Source organism: Lutjanus erythropterus, chromosome 7 (assembly GCF_056507025.1).
Source record: "Lutjanus erythropterus isolate fLutEry1 chromosome 7, fLutEry1.hap2, whole genome shotgun sequence".
Taxonomy (NCBI): Eukaryota; Metazoa; Chordata; class Actinopteri; order Lutjaniformes; family Lutjanidae; genus Lutjanus; species Lutjanus erythropterus.
Window position 1 is genome coordinate 17132382 of NC_139323.1, and position 16595 is coordinate 17148976.

General features: G+C 39.6%; 2 protein-coding genes across 2 annotated transcripts; one reads left to right on the forward strand and one right to left on the reverse strand.

Annotated features, from left to right (window-relative positions):
- Positions 1-276: 276 nt before the first annotated feature.
- rex1bd (required for excision 1-B domain containing) lies at positions 277-4331 on the reverse strand. Its single transcript, XM_084722203.1, has 5 exons — positions 4175-4331; positions 3011-3093; positions 2638-2842; positions 882-970; positions 277-704 (listed from the first exon to the last, which is right to left on the reverse strand). The coding sequence occupies exons 1-5, from the start codon at positions 4175-4177 to the stop codon at positions 632-634; spliced, it is 453 nt and encodes a 150-aa protein (XP_084578329.1). The 5' UTR covers positions 4178-4331; the 3' UTR covers positions 277-631.
- A 3223-nt stretch (positions 4332-7554) lies between these two features.
- fam78bb (family with sequence similarity 78 member Bb) lies at positions 7555-11384 on the forward strand. The gene is made up of 2 exons (XM_084722966.1): positions 7555-8015; positions 10581-11384. The coding sequence occupies exons 1-2, from the start codon at positions 7636-7638 to the stop codon at positions 11101-11103; spliced, it is 903 nt and encodes a 300-aa protein (XP_084579092.1). The 5' UTR covers positions 7555-7635; the 3' UTR covers positions 11104-11384.
- Positions 11385-16595: the final 5211 nt, after the last annotated feature.

Consider the following 16595-nt stretch of genomic DNA (forward strand, 5'->3'; position numbering starts at 1 on the left):
ATGTTATAGCTCATACATCCATGTGTAATTCAGATATTTCTGAACTGCAGCAAGTGTTGGTTGTATCATTGATTTCCCATGAAAAAACACCTCACTATGTGTAAAATATAGCCTATATACTGTCCTGTGTCTCAGCAGACTATTTGAAGACATTTTCATACTGTTTATATTTTTATAACTGCATATTTAAAGAATGTTTTGTTGTAAATTATATTCTTTCACTGCACAAATAACACCTTTGACAAATACTGTGTATAGGACAGTAAAAAGTAAAACTTGTCTTGGAAAGTGTCTTTTTTTTATTTAAAAATACAATTCATCAAGTAAACAAGGATTGCTGGATGAGCCTTTTGAATATTTACACATATCTTCACAACATAAATAAAGTTTTTTTGCTGATGCATGCATGAACACAAACACATTACAGACAGAAACACAGAGTCAGAATGTAAGGAGACCCCAGGGTGGAATAAGACTGCAGCAGCAGCGAACGGGGTGGGGCCAGTGGGGGATCAATAAGTGCAGCGGAGGAGTCCAAGATGGAAGTTGCAGCAGCAGGGCCAAGTCGATCTGTCAGCTCGGCCGTCTGGTGATGTGAGAGGGTGGCTGCAGGCCTCCTGGGAGTCACCTGTCAGTCAGACTCCTCCGAGTCGTACTTAAAGTCCTGCATGATCTCACTCAGAGCCTCTTTGTTCTTGATGATCCTGGACAAGAAATTAAACAAACAGTAAATATCCTTGACAGTTTCAAGTGGCGAAGAGTCTGTTAAATTAGAAGGAAACAGGAAGTTCTGCAGCTGACAGCAGGTTGATAGTGAGCGAGTGGATGGGTCAGCAGAGAGCCAACGCAGTAAACGGAGGGGCTGTAATAGCTGCTCTTACTCGTGCTTGATCTCCTGAATCTTTTCTTGACAGTCTTCGTCCTCCGGGTGATCCTGGGCCCGCTGCCTGGCCAGCTGCAGCTTGGCTGTCTGTGGAGAAGGCACATCAGATAAGATTTATGCAAACCATTCACCAGTGGAGGATGGAGAGGAGACGGCGGATGAACAAAGATAATAGGAGCTTTATGACGTTACCGGCAGAGAGGAAGTTGGTTAATATTACAGAAGGAGTGTAAAACTTAAGTGTTTAGAAAAGTGCTGCACGTCACCTCTGACACCAGATGTGACTGTTCAGAAATGTGGAAGCACTGAGGCGTTAACATTTTAACAACACACTCACTTAAACCATGACTGACTCAGGTAACACATTATGATAACCTTCATCAATAAATGCTACAATGATTGAATAATACTTTAATATTTGCTGGTACACCTTTTATATTAAATAGTATTTATTTAATATTAAGAAGTCTTCAAATAATAATAATAAACATAGTTATTATTCCATTTTTTACAGTTTAAATAACTAAAGTTTAAGTAACTATCAATTTACTGTTTTCCACTGAATGATTTTTACCAGAACTGAAGTTGGTGTTTAACATCCAGTTTACACAAAAAGCCGAGTCAGAAGTTTATGGACAATTTTCCGTCACGTATAGCACTTCAAAGATTTATGGCTTAAACTGTCAGGATGAAAAGAAAAGCTGAATCCTTAATGTAACAGTGGTAGAAACTGTACTTGCATAAGAACTCTGCCTCCTTGTGGTGAAACAGCAGAACATTAAATGGTGAGGACTTGAAATAGATGGCTTACAGTACATAAAATTTCTAAGAACCAGAAGTTTGAAACATCATTAGTCGTGGCAGAGTAAGTGGATATCTGAAACACAGAGATTCTTGAAAAAGGCTACAAGGCCATTCTGATATTTATTGACAGTTAAAGAATCCAAATCATTTATGTATATCTAGAAATAAAAATGTTTGAGAAAAAATCTTCTGTTAGACTGATTTGTGATTCTTATGTTATCTGTGATTCCCTGAATTTTGTCTCTTATTTATGGATTAACTGATCAATTGTTCTTTATTAAATATTCTTTCCAGTATCCAATTAAATTAAAAATCTGTTCACTGCATCAGAACCATTTGTGAGTCTCTTTAGTTGGTCTGTGCTAAGATGAGTGAGTATTTGTCATTAGTTTGTATTTCAAAATTGGCTGATCATATCACCTGCTACAGTATACGAAGGACAACCAGTGAACAATGTTGAAAAATAATGGTGTCAGAGCAGATAAGGAATCCATCTTTCCACAATATAGCCAGTGTAATGTTCAATCAAAGCACATATACACTTTAAAGGCAGAATGATGAGCCTAAAAGATCACACTGTGATGATTTTAACAGATATTGCCACTGTGATACAAATCACAATTGCAGTGGAAATGTTAATTTTTGCATTTAATTTTCACTGAAGATGATATAAAATTGTTGATGGGATTTTTGCTGGGGTCTGAAGCACGTTCTCTTACATCTGGAGAACATGATTTGTAGCTCAGGGCATCTTTGTAACTCCACAATGCTTCATTCATAATGGTGATGCAAAAAAACCTGCAGCTCCTGCGATTTGCATCATGCTCTTTTCAATATTATTTTGACTAACTGTTCATCCCCGGCACTTTTTTTTTGGAAAATGCTCATTAACTTGTACATTGCTGTCTTGCGGACTCAATATAAAAACCATACAGAGACTGTTAACGTACCAGTTCAAGTTTCTGCTTCTCTTTGTTCTGCAGCTTTTCAATGTGCTCAGAAAGATCTGGTCTGTCAAAGTCGTGGTGCAGCTTTCCCTTGATCTCCAGCACTTCTTTGGAGATGCCGCAGAAGGCCTGTGTTATCTCATGAACCAGCTGCCTGTAGTGGTCGAAGTCATACTGGGGCCCCGTCCTCAAGTAGGCCTCATGTCCTCTGGAAGGCAGTCAGCAGTCAAAACAAAACCAAGAAAAACACAAGCAGAAATGTATGAGGCGTTTAATTCAGATTTCTATGTCCATGAAATGTGATTGTGAAAGTGTGTGTGTACAGTTGTATGCAGTAACCAATAGTGTGGTAAGTCGTCATTATATCCAAACTTACTCTTCAAAGAGCTTGTACGTCTCTACCCGCTCAGACTGAAGGTGGTAAAACCTCTGGATCAGGGCTTTGAAGTCTGTGGGGACCTACAGGGAGGAAATCACATTAAAGAAAGTTGACACATCTCATACATACATTTTCTGCTTTTACACTGATATTATTAACGCTGCTGTTGTTGGAGCTGTCATACATATTTTGTTACTATTAGTTTGCTGTCACTTGTCTTATTATTTCCTGTATGTTAATTTTGTGTTCTCGGTGACTGGAAATTTGATTTTGGCCGAGGCTTCAAATAAGCCCCCTGGATTTATCCTCTCTGTGCACTGTATAGTTGTGTTGTCTTTACTATTTTTGTGTATTTTTAAATGAAATTGTGCAAAATAAAACTAAGAAGTAAGAACACATAATATCTGGAGGATTTGAGGATTTGAAGGCTTTCTTGTCATTTGGAGATAATCAAGTTATCAGTGCAATGAAAGTCTTAGTTTGCTTTGTCTCTAGGTGGTGCTGTCAATTACTCTATTTCTATTCTAAGTTTAATAAATAACTTTTAAAAAGAAAGAATAAAAAATAAATGACTGGGGAAGACAAGGTGATAACTTTGAGCTAAAAACAGTATAAAAGTTTGCGCAAAATGGCAAACGAGGTGCGCATATAGTTATATTTTACTGCTGAGGGATTATTATTATTACTGTTCTTATTTAAATCAAATAGAAATACTTATTTTAAAAAAGATAGTTGAGCTACACATTGCTAAAACTGCAAATATTTGTGTCCATATTATTAATAATTAACTACTTACGTATGTAAGTAAACAAACTAAGTAAGCACTTTTACCAGTTACAGCTCTTATAACCTGTTATTAGTGACATTTGAGATAAAAAAAAAAGATTTTTTACATCGTTTTGAACGTTACAGAGTGCTAGACTTGACTTGTTGTCTTTCAGTCAGAAGTAAAATAAAGGCCAGTTACATGTCTCATCAGTTCGAGCAACATTAAAATCTCAGGTAAAAAGCAGCCCGCTGACTTTGCTAACGACGCTTCAACTTCAGCTACACTCGCAGTCAAGTTACCATTAGCTTCGATTAGCTTAGCACATGTGGAAGTGTTAGTTAGTTGTGAACCTCTCGGACATTTAACCGTCGTATAAACCATCAGATACTCACCATGGTAACCTGCCAGGAGAGTCTGCGCTGAGTTTCCACAGTTTATGACAGAGACATGCTTATATTTTATCGATACAGGACGCTGTTTCTCTGTTGTATGTGAATCAGCAACCTGCATGCCCCGTAACACGGAAGTGACGATGCTGCGCTGTGCATATGGTTGGTTTTCAAAATAAAAGTTCTGTAACCTCTATTGACAAAAGTAAGAGTGTCTTGTTTCATGAATACTCAATTTAAACATTGTAATTCTTTGTTTAAACTTGATGTTTATTATCAGCGTTAGTGTTTCATTTGTAGCAAACTTTTCCTATGTGATGTTCTTTCTCTTCCTGTAGATGTGACTGCTTTTGTCCATCAACCCAAAGCAGCATGGGAGTTTAAAAAAAACAAAACAACACAAGCAGGTTATTAGAAAAATGTACATAGAGTGTCAGGTCAGAATAAAACAAACAGAAACAAAACTTCTCGTTTATAGATCCAAAGCAAAATTCATTATTTTATATGTTTGTATGCAAGTAACTCCTTCCAGTGTTATTTTTGTTTGTCACCTTTACAAATCATAAGGAGAATGGTAAGCTCTCAACAACATGTTTCAAAAGTTAAGTGAAATGACAATACCTTTAACTGGGATTTCAATAAATATATTCAACTGAAGTTATAATATAAAGATTAATTCATCATTCAGTGATACATACATATGACAAAACATAAAAACAATTGAGACAAAAACATAAAACACTCATTATATTCTCTTAATCAAAAATATGTGTTCAATAAAATACATATATCTTGATGAAAATGAAAGAATGATCATGTATGTATATGTATGTGTGTGTATATATACATATATATATACATATACATATATATACATATATATCATCATGAGGTCCCCTTGGTAGCTGTTTTCTTTTTTCTATCTCAACTTTTAATCCAGTATGGAGGAGAAAATGGAAATTTGATAAGTTCCATGATAACTGAGCAAACTCTGCCTGCTCATGCACTGAAACAGCCACTAATGTACCTTGTGACCAGGTAACTAAATACATTTACTCAAGTACTGTACTGAGGTACAAGTTTGAGTTACTTGAGTATTTCCAATTTATACAACTTAATACTTCCACGTGCAAATATTACACTTTTACACCTTTAGTTACAAGACCAGATTAGTACCATGTATCTCCAAATTGATGATTCTGAATGTTTGTGAAAAACTGAGGGATTAAATGTTTCTTGTGGGTTGAGAAAAATCTCCTAAATCTTTACTAAATAAAAAGTTTAAAAACTTGATTGGATTAACTGAAAATGCACAAAGCTGAAAATAGGGCTGTTTGTCTGAGTTCATGAAAGATTAGAGATACGTGGTTCTCAGGACAGTGACGCCACAGACATATGATGTATGGAATTTGATGCATTGCTGTAGATTAAAATATCCAACAGTAAAGTAGTTATCTCAATAAACATCTGCAGCAGTAAAATGCAACATATATTAATGCAGCAGTAATATTAATTTTTAAAACTCATATGTAAGGGATAATATACAGTGAACAGGTCATTATTGTGAAATAAACCTTGACAGCGTCATGCAGGACAGGTTTTGAATCATCTTGAAGGGGTTCATATCTCAATAATGGTCCGCTCACTGTACATTATTCCACTTATTACATGGCTAATTACTTAAGAAAAAAGTCACAAACTATTAACTTTAAAATAATTCAATTGATTCAACACAAAATGATTTACAGTATCTTACAATTTCTTACATTCCTGTATTTAAAATATTTAGTTCTATCAATCACAACATAGGCGAGTGGGACCATACAAATATAAAGCTTCCATACTTAATTCTTTAAGTCCTAGAAAAGAAATTGTACCCCCATTCTACCTCTATCGTCAGGCCATGAGACTCCTAAATTCCTTTTCCAAACTCGATCATAAAAAAAAGATACTTTGATTTATTATTTATGTAATGTTATGTAAAATTAAGCTTGTAAAAGATTAAAAGTCAGCTGCATACAGAAAGAAAAAACAGATGCATTTGGGGTGGCAAGTCAGATTTTAGGGGTTCCCAGTGCCCCCCACCTCTAGAAACGCCCCTGCTTGATAGGCTTACTTTATTTGCTGATACTAATTACGTTGCACATACTTTTACTTAAGTATTGTTTTGAATGCAAGACCTTTCCTTGTTGTGGAGTATTTTTACAATGTGGTACTGATACGTATGATTTTCATTTTAATAATATATAAAATAAATTCTAATATTACAGGATTGAATGCTTCCTCTACCACGGTTTTATTTTGAAAAGTGTCATAATTCCTCTGGCAGCTGACTGCCACTGACCAATCAAATGATTCTCTACACAATTAAACACAAAATCTCTTTAATTAATTACGGGGTGGTATTATTAAAATGTATTAACATAATACACGAAGTGAGGTTTCATTATTACATCTTTTAATACTCAGAAAAATCAGTCCCTGAGATGCATCAAACACTACCTGTTGCTTCTTATCTTGTAGTTTCATCAATAAGAACTACAGCCCGTCCACTAGAGGCTTATCTGAGCCCCGTCTGCTTTGTGTTTATGCGATTAGAAAGCATTATTCCAATATGGAGGAAAGAGGTCGCAGCAAAGCTACTACTGTACAGACGCGGGCACTCCTACGCCTTCAGTCTCCCTCCGCCGCTCATTGGTCCGTTGAGCAGCTTCAGCACCACGCAGGCTGAACAGCGACACACAGCCATGCAGCGCTCAGCAGAGGAGGATGCCGAGCGGCGCACACGGTCACTGTCACCCCGTTTATCTGCTGTTTTTCAGCTCTAATGCCAAGGTTTCTCCAGTCTGTGACAGATGTTGACAGTCGGTGTATTTGCGGCCGATCGACTCGCCGGTTTTGATCGGGATTGACGCGCCTGTGTCGTCTGAAGGAGGAAGCTGTTTTTCTTTCCCCATCATCATCATCACAGATGCTCGCAGGTTTTGTTTGTTTCACCGGGTTTCCCTCCCGTCGAGTGGACAGGCATGACGGACAGTAACGCCGCCGCCGCTCGGGTTAAAGGCAGCAGCAGCAGCAGCAGCAGCAGCATCTCATGCACAGTGCCGCATCAACAAGCAGCCTCACCGCCCGACCACCGGGTCCCCCTGCCGCCGGTCTCCCGACGCCTCTTGTGACATGACAGCTCGGGGAAGGAAGAAGAGGATCAAAGGTTACAGGCAGGGGTTCGGGTTGAGGAGAGGGGAGGCGGACAGCGTGGAGAGGATACAGTCAAACATTCATGTGATGCTTCATTAAGCCCCGCAGGGTGGTTCTCTCGCAGCCTCCAGGGAGGTCAGAGCACCGGGTCCCTGGAGCTGGTTCATGTGCCCGGACTGCCTGATCTCACTGAAGCCTTATTGTGATCCTGATTTTTTGGGCCTACAGCAGTGGTAGCACCCACCTTTGCCTTACAGCTTCATCTGATGCACGGCCTCATAGTGTTGATCCTGGTCGAGTCCCGGTCAGCAGCGCTCTTCCCCCGGCCTGTCAGGCTCTCCTGGCTGCTCCTGACCACCATCACCTTCACCTGCACCGCCATGGGCTGCATACAGAGCATCGCCTGTAACAAGTCCCGCATCAAACGGGAGAACATCGTGGTGTACGACCTGTCGGCCACCATAGACCACTGCCCGACTGTCATTGAGGAGAACTCGCCCATAGTGCTTCGGTACAAGACGCCCTATTTCAAAGCGTCGGCGCGGATTGTGATGCCCCCCATTCCGCGCAACGAGACCTGGGTGGTGGGCTGGATCCAGGCGTGCACCCAGATGGAGTTTTACAACACCTATGGAGACGTCGGCATGTGAGTTCACACACCTGCGTCCCCATTATACCCCTGTGACGTGCTTTGCGTGTGCCGTGCGCGCGTTAAATCCTGCCCAGGGTTTGCATGCATGCTTATAGGGGAGAGCGGGGCATTTTGGCACATTTTTTGCTTTACTTCAGTTTTTCCCTCAGTACATCATAGTCACTCATTGTCCCATATAAAATGAAATGACATGAATGAAATTTACAATATTTAGACTTTTACTTCTCATTTTCAAGTCCACATGAAACAGAAATCAGAATGCTATTTTTTTTTTCTGCATATATTTATATGTTTCCTGTAAAAACAGACAGATAGGGAGGGACTTTGCTGTGGCCAATAACACTGAATGAATGTTAACATAATGTTCAGCTCCCACTGACTACAGTAAGACATGGGATTTCAAACTGTCACATGTGATGATTTGCCCTGAAAGCACTGAGGCAATTTGCCCCAAAGTGACAAGTGTGTTATTGCTATCAAGCTAGCTTTAGTACAGGACTTTGGATAAGGTATTAAAATATACTTTTACTCCCCTCTATTCTTACTTATTAAAGCTTCATTATGTATATAGTGTGGTTTATTTATTTATTTTTTTTAAACTTTATTGATTGTTTTAGATAGCGCCCTCTGGTGCTGGAGGTGTAACCAGGTGAAAACTTACCCGTGTGACAAGATGCCCTGCTCTCCCTTACACTCTGTATAACACGTTGACACTTGTGCATCACAGCGAGTTGCACAGAGCATTTGTGCACGCAGCAGGTTAACTGCGCTCGTCAGCCTCCTTCATTCAAACGCCCACCGACAGATTCTGTTCCTGTGACTTTGGCACCTAAATAGAAAAGCTGCTATTAAAGGAGCTACACAACAGTTCAGTTGATGCTCTCACACTCAGATTGTGCCCACGGAGACATGTCCTCCCCCACACCCCCACCATGACACACACACACACACACACATATATATTATCTGGAGGGCATATGTGAGGGGGTGTCTAATCCTGCTGGGTTTAGGGAGTGGGTGGGTGTAGGGGGTGAGAGGACGAGGCTTGTCATCAGATTGGTCATGAAAAGAACAACAAATAGATGGAAGGGGTCCACCAGCTGACAAAAACTGTTGGGCACAACAAAGAGATGATGTTAATCCACTGACACGCTGAACCACTAGATATCATGTACAGCCGGCTGTTGTTGTTGTCTCAACGTAAGCTCATGTCTGGATAAGGATTTTAAAGCCTGTGTGAAACAATCATGTTACTTCTGTTAATTCCGTTGTAAACAAAAAACAGAGAGTCTATTTGCACCCAGAAGACAATATGCACAAGGCAACTATTTGGCTTTGGTCACCAAGCCCTGCAAGTGTAGCTGTAAACAGCGATAAAGTCTCTGAGGCTGTGGTGAGTTAAATGCAGGACTTTTCCCTGAGAGAGGGTCTAAGACCCTGACCTTGATGACAAGTAATTGAGTCTGGTGTGATACTTATTTAATTTTTAGACTTTTACTTTGTGCTTGCTTGTTTCATTATTGCCCTTTCAGTTTTCAGTTTCTGAAGGGTTTAGGCAACAAAACTACTTGATGAGGTTTAGGAAGAGATCATGGTTTGTCTCTGCCATGCAGGTGTGTCTATTCAAAAACTTTTCATGCCTCAGACACATGAGTATGCCTAGAATTAAATTAAACTAAACTGAATGAAAATGACCTGAACCTATCTAAGTGGTGTTGTTGCCTAAACATAAACAAAGCAGCAGAAAACTGAAAATAATAAGTACAATAGTACAAAAAATTAAAAGTCATTTTAGACTTCTGGTTTCGCATGGGACAGAACTCAAACTGCAGCCTCTCAGGGAGAGTCTTGTGTTTAACCTGTTCACCCACTACAACCTCCTGTCTGCACAAATGTAGTCCCTCTTTACAGTAAAAACACAAGGGGATGGGTATAAATAGCAGAATAGCTGCTGTGTGTCTATGCAAATAGACACTCCTTTTTTTTTTAACCCCAAGACAAATTATTTTCAATTATCAGTTGAAAAACTCTCAAAATCACCATTAAATCCAACTGTTGACTTATGCACCAAGTCTCTCCTCTAGTGGAATCAACATTATTGTGCCAACACTTATTGTGATGGCCCACTGGTAGGTGCAAATATGAAATACGCATGTACACATTCACTGGGCAAAATAAGAAAACTACTGCTGACAACTGGTCCCTGTTTCATTGTAATGAACAGAGTGAGGGCTCCTAAACTGGGAAATTAAATTTGCAAAGTTGAAGTAATATGATTTGGCTCCTCCTTGCATGACAGACGCTGAGCAATTATTGCGAACAGAAACATCGTTATGCCTTTTGGACACTTCAAAAAAACCTCCCCATTACAAACATACTGACCTCATGTGCGCATAATCAAAGCGTCATCTCACCAGCCTGTGATATTGGCAGAAAAGTTCATTTAACTCTGATACGATATTTAATTTTAAAGTCTTCATAACACTGGCCATCATTAGATGGTACACAGTTACCAGAAATCTTCTTGTTTCCAGTCTCATAGCGTCTGTCTCTTCTCAGGTCAAGCTGGGAGCTTCCTCAGCTACGAGAAGGTCTAGTGAGGGCCATCAGCGACTCAGACGGTGTGAGCTACCCCTGGTACGGAAACACAACAGAGACGGTTACCATAGTGGGGCCCACATCGAAGCCATCCCGCTTCATTGTTAGTATGAATGACAATTTTTATCCCAGTGTCACCTGGGCGGTACCAGTCAGCGAATCCAACACGCCCTTACTGACTAACATCAAAAGGGACCAGAGCTTCACCACCTGGCTGGTGGCGCTCAACACCACGTCCAGGGAAAAGATCCTGCTCCACACCATCAAATGGAGGATGAGGGTCGACATTGCGGTGGATCCATCCCTGCCTCTAGGCTCCAGAGCCAGGCTGGTGGGCCGGGTGCACCAGGACCAGCCGCGGGTGCTGACCCGCATGGAGCCCATCCCTCCTAATGCCATGGGGAGGCCCAACGCCAACGACGCCCAGGTTCTGATGTGGAGGCCAAGGAGAGGGCCTCCACTTGTCGTCATACCGCCCAAGTAGAGCGTTGAGAGCATCTGATTTGGCCGTTTGTTACATCATGTCATTCATCAGATTCACACGGAAGCCATTTTCCTCTGACATCACACTCAGAGTAGCAGGCTCAAATGGCATACTGTTGCGTTCCAGGTTGCCTGTCATATAAACGTGAGGAATCTGACAAAGCGTTATATTATTACCGCTTCCTGATGGATCAGCAACAGAAACGACAATAGACAGTGAAGATCTGGAGAGACATCACGTCACATTTCAAACTAAAATAACATTTGATTTCGCATTAGATCGTTCAACCATTTTTAATATTATCTTTTCAGTTGCTGGTCAATCAGGAAGCAATGAAACAACAATGATTTGTCAGATTCCCTGTGTTTTTACAAGTTGCAACCTGGACCAAAGTAGTACAATATTTGAGCTGCTCACCCCGAGTGTGACATCAGAGGAAAACAGCCATCGTGTGAATATGATTAATAGCGGGCTACTTCTGCAGTGAAACGGCTAACAAGACAATCAGATCAAAAGACTAAAAAACAGTGAAGATCTATAAGCAGGCTGAGACTTGAACTGTCAATGGCACAAATCAGAGTCTTTGTGTGTAAAATCTTTGAGGGGACAACTGCCTTAATTCCCCACCGCTGCCTTTGACGATCCAGAAAGTATGTTGGTCTCTCCTTCTGGTGCTGCTGAGCTGCTGGGTATCCAGGCCTTCAACCCAGCCTGGCACAACTGAGCAAAGCTAACTTTGAAAATCTGCCATTAGTGCTGGGATGTTAACGCAAACCTGTACTGTAGCTACTCAGGCCCAGAAAGAAATGATCAAGCCTAAACACAGACCCTGTTTAAAAAGGTTCTTCAGCCTTAATGATGACGTAATACTGGCCTGCTCTGTACTGTACGGTAAAAAGTGCTGTGTAAGAGTGTAACCGAGGAAAGGTGTTAGTGTTTATGTGTCATACAGGTCCACTGCGGGGTTTATTCATCACAGACAGAGATAACTATATCAGCCGAAATGTTACTGGATGATGTGCTCTTTGAGATGATGTGAGTGCGGGTGTGCAGGCATGTGTGTATGTGTATGTGTTTGTGTGTTTTTTATAATGGAGCCCCAGGGTTGGGTCCGGGCTTGCTGCTTTGTCACACCAGACTGCCTCACACACACACACACACACACAGACACACACACACACACACACACACCAGGGGCCTCATTTGTGATTATGCTAAAGAGAGGGTCATTTATAAACAGAGAGAATATCAACATACTGTACATGCATCTTCAGAGCTACTTTGCTTTTTTTACATATCACAGAAAAAAAAAATGTAGAAATCACAGCTTGGATTTTGGTGAGAGGAATCAAATGAAGCCCTGCAGCGGGATTTTTTTTTTTTTGTTGTTGTTGTTTTTTCTTTCAAACACAAATGGCCAGTTCATCCACGCTGCAGAGCTTCTTGCTCCCTGCCTTTTGAAAGCCAGCGATGCCTGTGTTGATGACAGCCTTCTACAGTAAATACATGATTTTGTCTTTCCTTTGTCCCACCTGAGGTGAAGAAGCAAGGTTCCTTTATTTTACTAGTCATAAAACAAGTCTGCCTTCTGTTTGTCCTCTGCAAGAGACACAATTTGTCCTTATCCAGTCAGTACATGTTAAAGAACAAAGATTGTAGTGAAAGACTGTATTTATGCTAGATGACTTAAAGGGTCATTTCACCTAGATTACGAAAAACATAACTCCACGTTTACCTCTAGCAGTGTGTAGCCATTAAGATTTTGGGGGATTTAATTTGAACTTTGACAAAAAAAAATATATATCTGTCCCTAAGATTTCTGTATCCCAACCAATACAATGGAAGTGAATGGAATTTCTTTCGTGATCACAGCTTTGAAGAATTGCCAGGCTTTCTATTATTTTTAAATGCCATTATCTTAAGATCACAAGTTAATCATTTTGTCATCTCAAGACAATGATTTTCTCGTGATAATGGCTTAATTTATATAATTATCTCAAGAAAACATGGGGCCAATTTCTCGATATAACACAAGAAAACGACTTTCCTGATGGGAAGCTCTTTTTTGGAAGTATTATTATTCATAAACCAAAGTATTTAAGCCCTTACAATTTCAACTTAAAATTGTGGTAGGCAGTTTATTTATGGTGTCACTGGGCAAAAGGTCCATAAAAACCTTTGTGTATAATGTAGTTTAAGTTGTCTGAGAGAAAACTATACTTGTGCCTCTTGGCTCTTGTTTACGGGCTCTAGAAAATCCTCTGCAGCGGCTGCTGGTTCGATTCCCGCCTGCAGCCCATTCGCTATGTGTCATCCCTTCTCTCTCTACCCCCTTTCCTGTCGTGTCTTCAGCTGTCCTATCTCAACAAAGGCAAAAAAGAAAATCTAACCTGTGATGGGAGACTTTGGCCAATCACAGGTCAGTAAGATAATTGATCGTTGAGCCTCATTCCCAAAACACAATCATTTGACGACTCAGCAATCAACTGTCTTCCTCCAGAATCTTTTACAACACCTTTAATGAAGGCACTAGAAGAAAAGTCTGGTGATCACCAAAATGATGGATGCATGGGAACCTGAGCCAAATTTGATGGCCACCCATCCAGTAGTCATTGAGATATTTTACTAAAAAGCAAAAATGTCAACCATGTGGTGACAATAGTAGAAAAGTTGAGGAATTACCAAAAAGTCAACTTTTGTGGCAATGTATCAGTAGCTGTTGAGATATTTCAACTGGGACCAAAGCAGCTGAACATTTGATGAAACAACCAACACCCCCATCCCCAGAGCCGTGCCAGAAAATATCTGCAATGGAAACAGTTTGTGGAGGGATGTGTTGAAATAGATTTTTAATGCGGATGCATTTCCTTCACCTCCATCGTATTGGGCGGATATGTGAAATCTGCAGAAATAATACTGAAATTATTCATATGGTTCAATTCTGATAGAAGTAAGAAAGTGTGTGTTTCTGTTGTAATTTGGGTGACCTGACCCTTTAAAGATTGGTGCAGTATTTGGTTTACTCAGACATCAGTCTCTCGTGCCATTCTGATCTTTTATAAAATGTGTTTTTATGACTGAACATGAAAAACCAGAGTGCAGCTTACAGAGTATTTCACTTTTATGTTGTATCTGAAAATGTTGCTTATTGTTTTCCTGGCAAGTCTATATGCTGTATATTTCTGTCGTACACACTCAGTGAAACAGGTCACGCCGAAGTGCTGAGCTGGTCCAGATGAGACAGAGATGAAGAGAGACGGAGGATGTAACCACCTTATCTTACCCATGCTGCTCATTACTCCTGGTGCAAACCAAACGAGCCTTCACGCACATGCACACACAGACGTACACGCCGACACTAGAGCCACGATCACCGGGAGGAGTGTTCTGCCCTGCAACACACTCATCATAGAGGGCATGGACATTGGATATCTTAACAACATGCCTATTGTAGCCATGACACAGGGGTAGTTTGTGAGGCAAACGGCGTCTGAGAGCTCACGTTGACAATCAAGGGAAACATCTAGAGCAGCACTTTAACTGGAGAATCAAAGTAGGTGATCTTTATTGCGATTTTATTCAGAGGATTGAGGCTTTTATAGGGTGAAACAAAGCGGAAACTTTTTTCACATGTTGCCCCGATTAAAATAAAATGTTAGTGAAATAAAAAAAAATATACATTTATACCTGACCATGAGGTCACACAGTCTCGTGTCTGTGTGTATCAGGGCCTCAAGTGTCTTTTACAGTAACAGATGTGCCTGAGGACTCGAGGGCAGAGCGCTACACGGCCCTTCATGAGGAGCTTGACTCGTTAATTCCTACTTGTTCTACTAATTGACTGGAGTCTGATGCAGTTATTGGTTTGAAACGACTGGGTATAATGGTGTTTTACAGTGTTATAATATGAAGGACATGAAACTCTGGAGTGTTAACAGTCCTTTCTCTCAGACTGTCTGGCTTTTGCATGCAGTGTTTTTAAACTCATTAAAACAAATGCCAAAAATATCGAGAGTGTGAATTTATTCATGTGGTTGGCAGTTCTAAGGCGACATGCCAAGTATTTAATTAGACAAGGTAGACTTGCAATTGTGCAAAAATTAACATCGCAGGGGAATTTAGACACCTTTTGATTTGATTTTGGCAGCTTAAACCATAAATGTGTGCATTTGAGTGTAGAAAAAGATCTGGATAGGGCTGCAAGTATCAGTTATTTCCACTGTCAATTAATCTGTCAATTGTTTTCTTAACTAATGGAATACTTGTGTGATCTATAAACTGTCATAAAATAGTGAAAAATCAGTCAATCAGTGGTCCCCAAATCCAAAAATGACATCCTAAAATGGCTTGTTTTGTTCACAACTCAAAGATATTCAGTTTAATGCCATAGAGGAGTAAAGAAACTAGAAAATATTCGCAATGAAGAAGTTGACTTTTTTTTTCCTTAAAGAATACTCACACCAATTAGTCAATCAAAATACAAACCCCAAAAATAACTTGCAATGATTTGCAAATAATTTTTGACTTATTTTCAACTGAATACAGTACAAATAAAATATATTTAATGTTCAAACCGATACACATTATTGTTTTTTTTGTAAATGTACGCTCGTTCTGAATTTCAAACAAGTAGGGACAAGAGCAACAAAAGAAAAGTTGTGGAATACTCAAAAAATGTTTGGAGCATTTAAAAGGTAAACAGGTTATGATTGGGTATGAAAGGGACATCCTCAAAAGTTAAAATATGACAACAGAGACCCCGAACCGTTCAGCAACTGACGTCGTATATCAAAACAAGAATGAGAAAGAATGTCATTTTCAAAACTTCAACGATTAGTGTCCTTCAACAAATAGTGTCCTCAGTTCCCAAACAGTTTCTTTCTTTCAACTGCTGTTAAAAGAAAAAATGATGTATCACTGTGGTAAACAAGCACCTGTACAAACTTTTTGGAAGAGGTTGCAGGAATCAAATTCAGAATTTATTGTATATTTATAAAAATCTAAGTTTATGAGTTCTGGCATTAAATATCTTGTCTTTGTACTATATTTAATTAAATATAGGTTGGAAAGTATTCGCAAATCATTGTTTTGTTTTTTTTTCAAAACTTTTCTGGAAGTGGGATTTATAGTTGGCAGTTAATTTAATAGTTGCTAAGTAACCGATTAATTGTTGCAGCTCTAGATCTGGGAGGAGATACACTATGAAGTAAACACAATAACACATTCAGAAAAGTTAAAGGAAACATTTTTCTTTTATAAAAGATTCACATATTGGTAATTAAAATAATAAAGTTATTCATTATACCCGCGTTATCCCAAGAAAAAAAAAAAAGAAAAACACCAGTCAAACTGTACAATCCAAGGTTACCTTCTGTGTAAATGCCACCTTACAGATGTAATGAGCATCAACAATTCAGTCAGTTCAGACTTCGCTGGGCACCATTCAGTAACTTTTGATTACTTTGCCACAAGTTCAGCAGAATATATTGCTA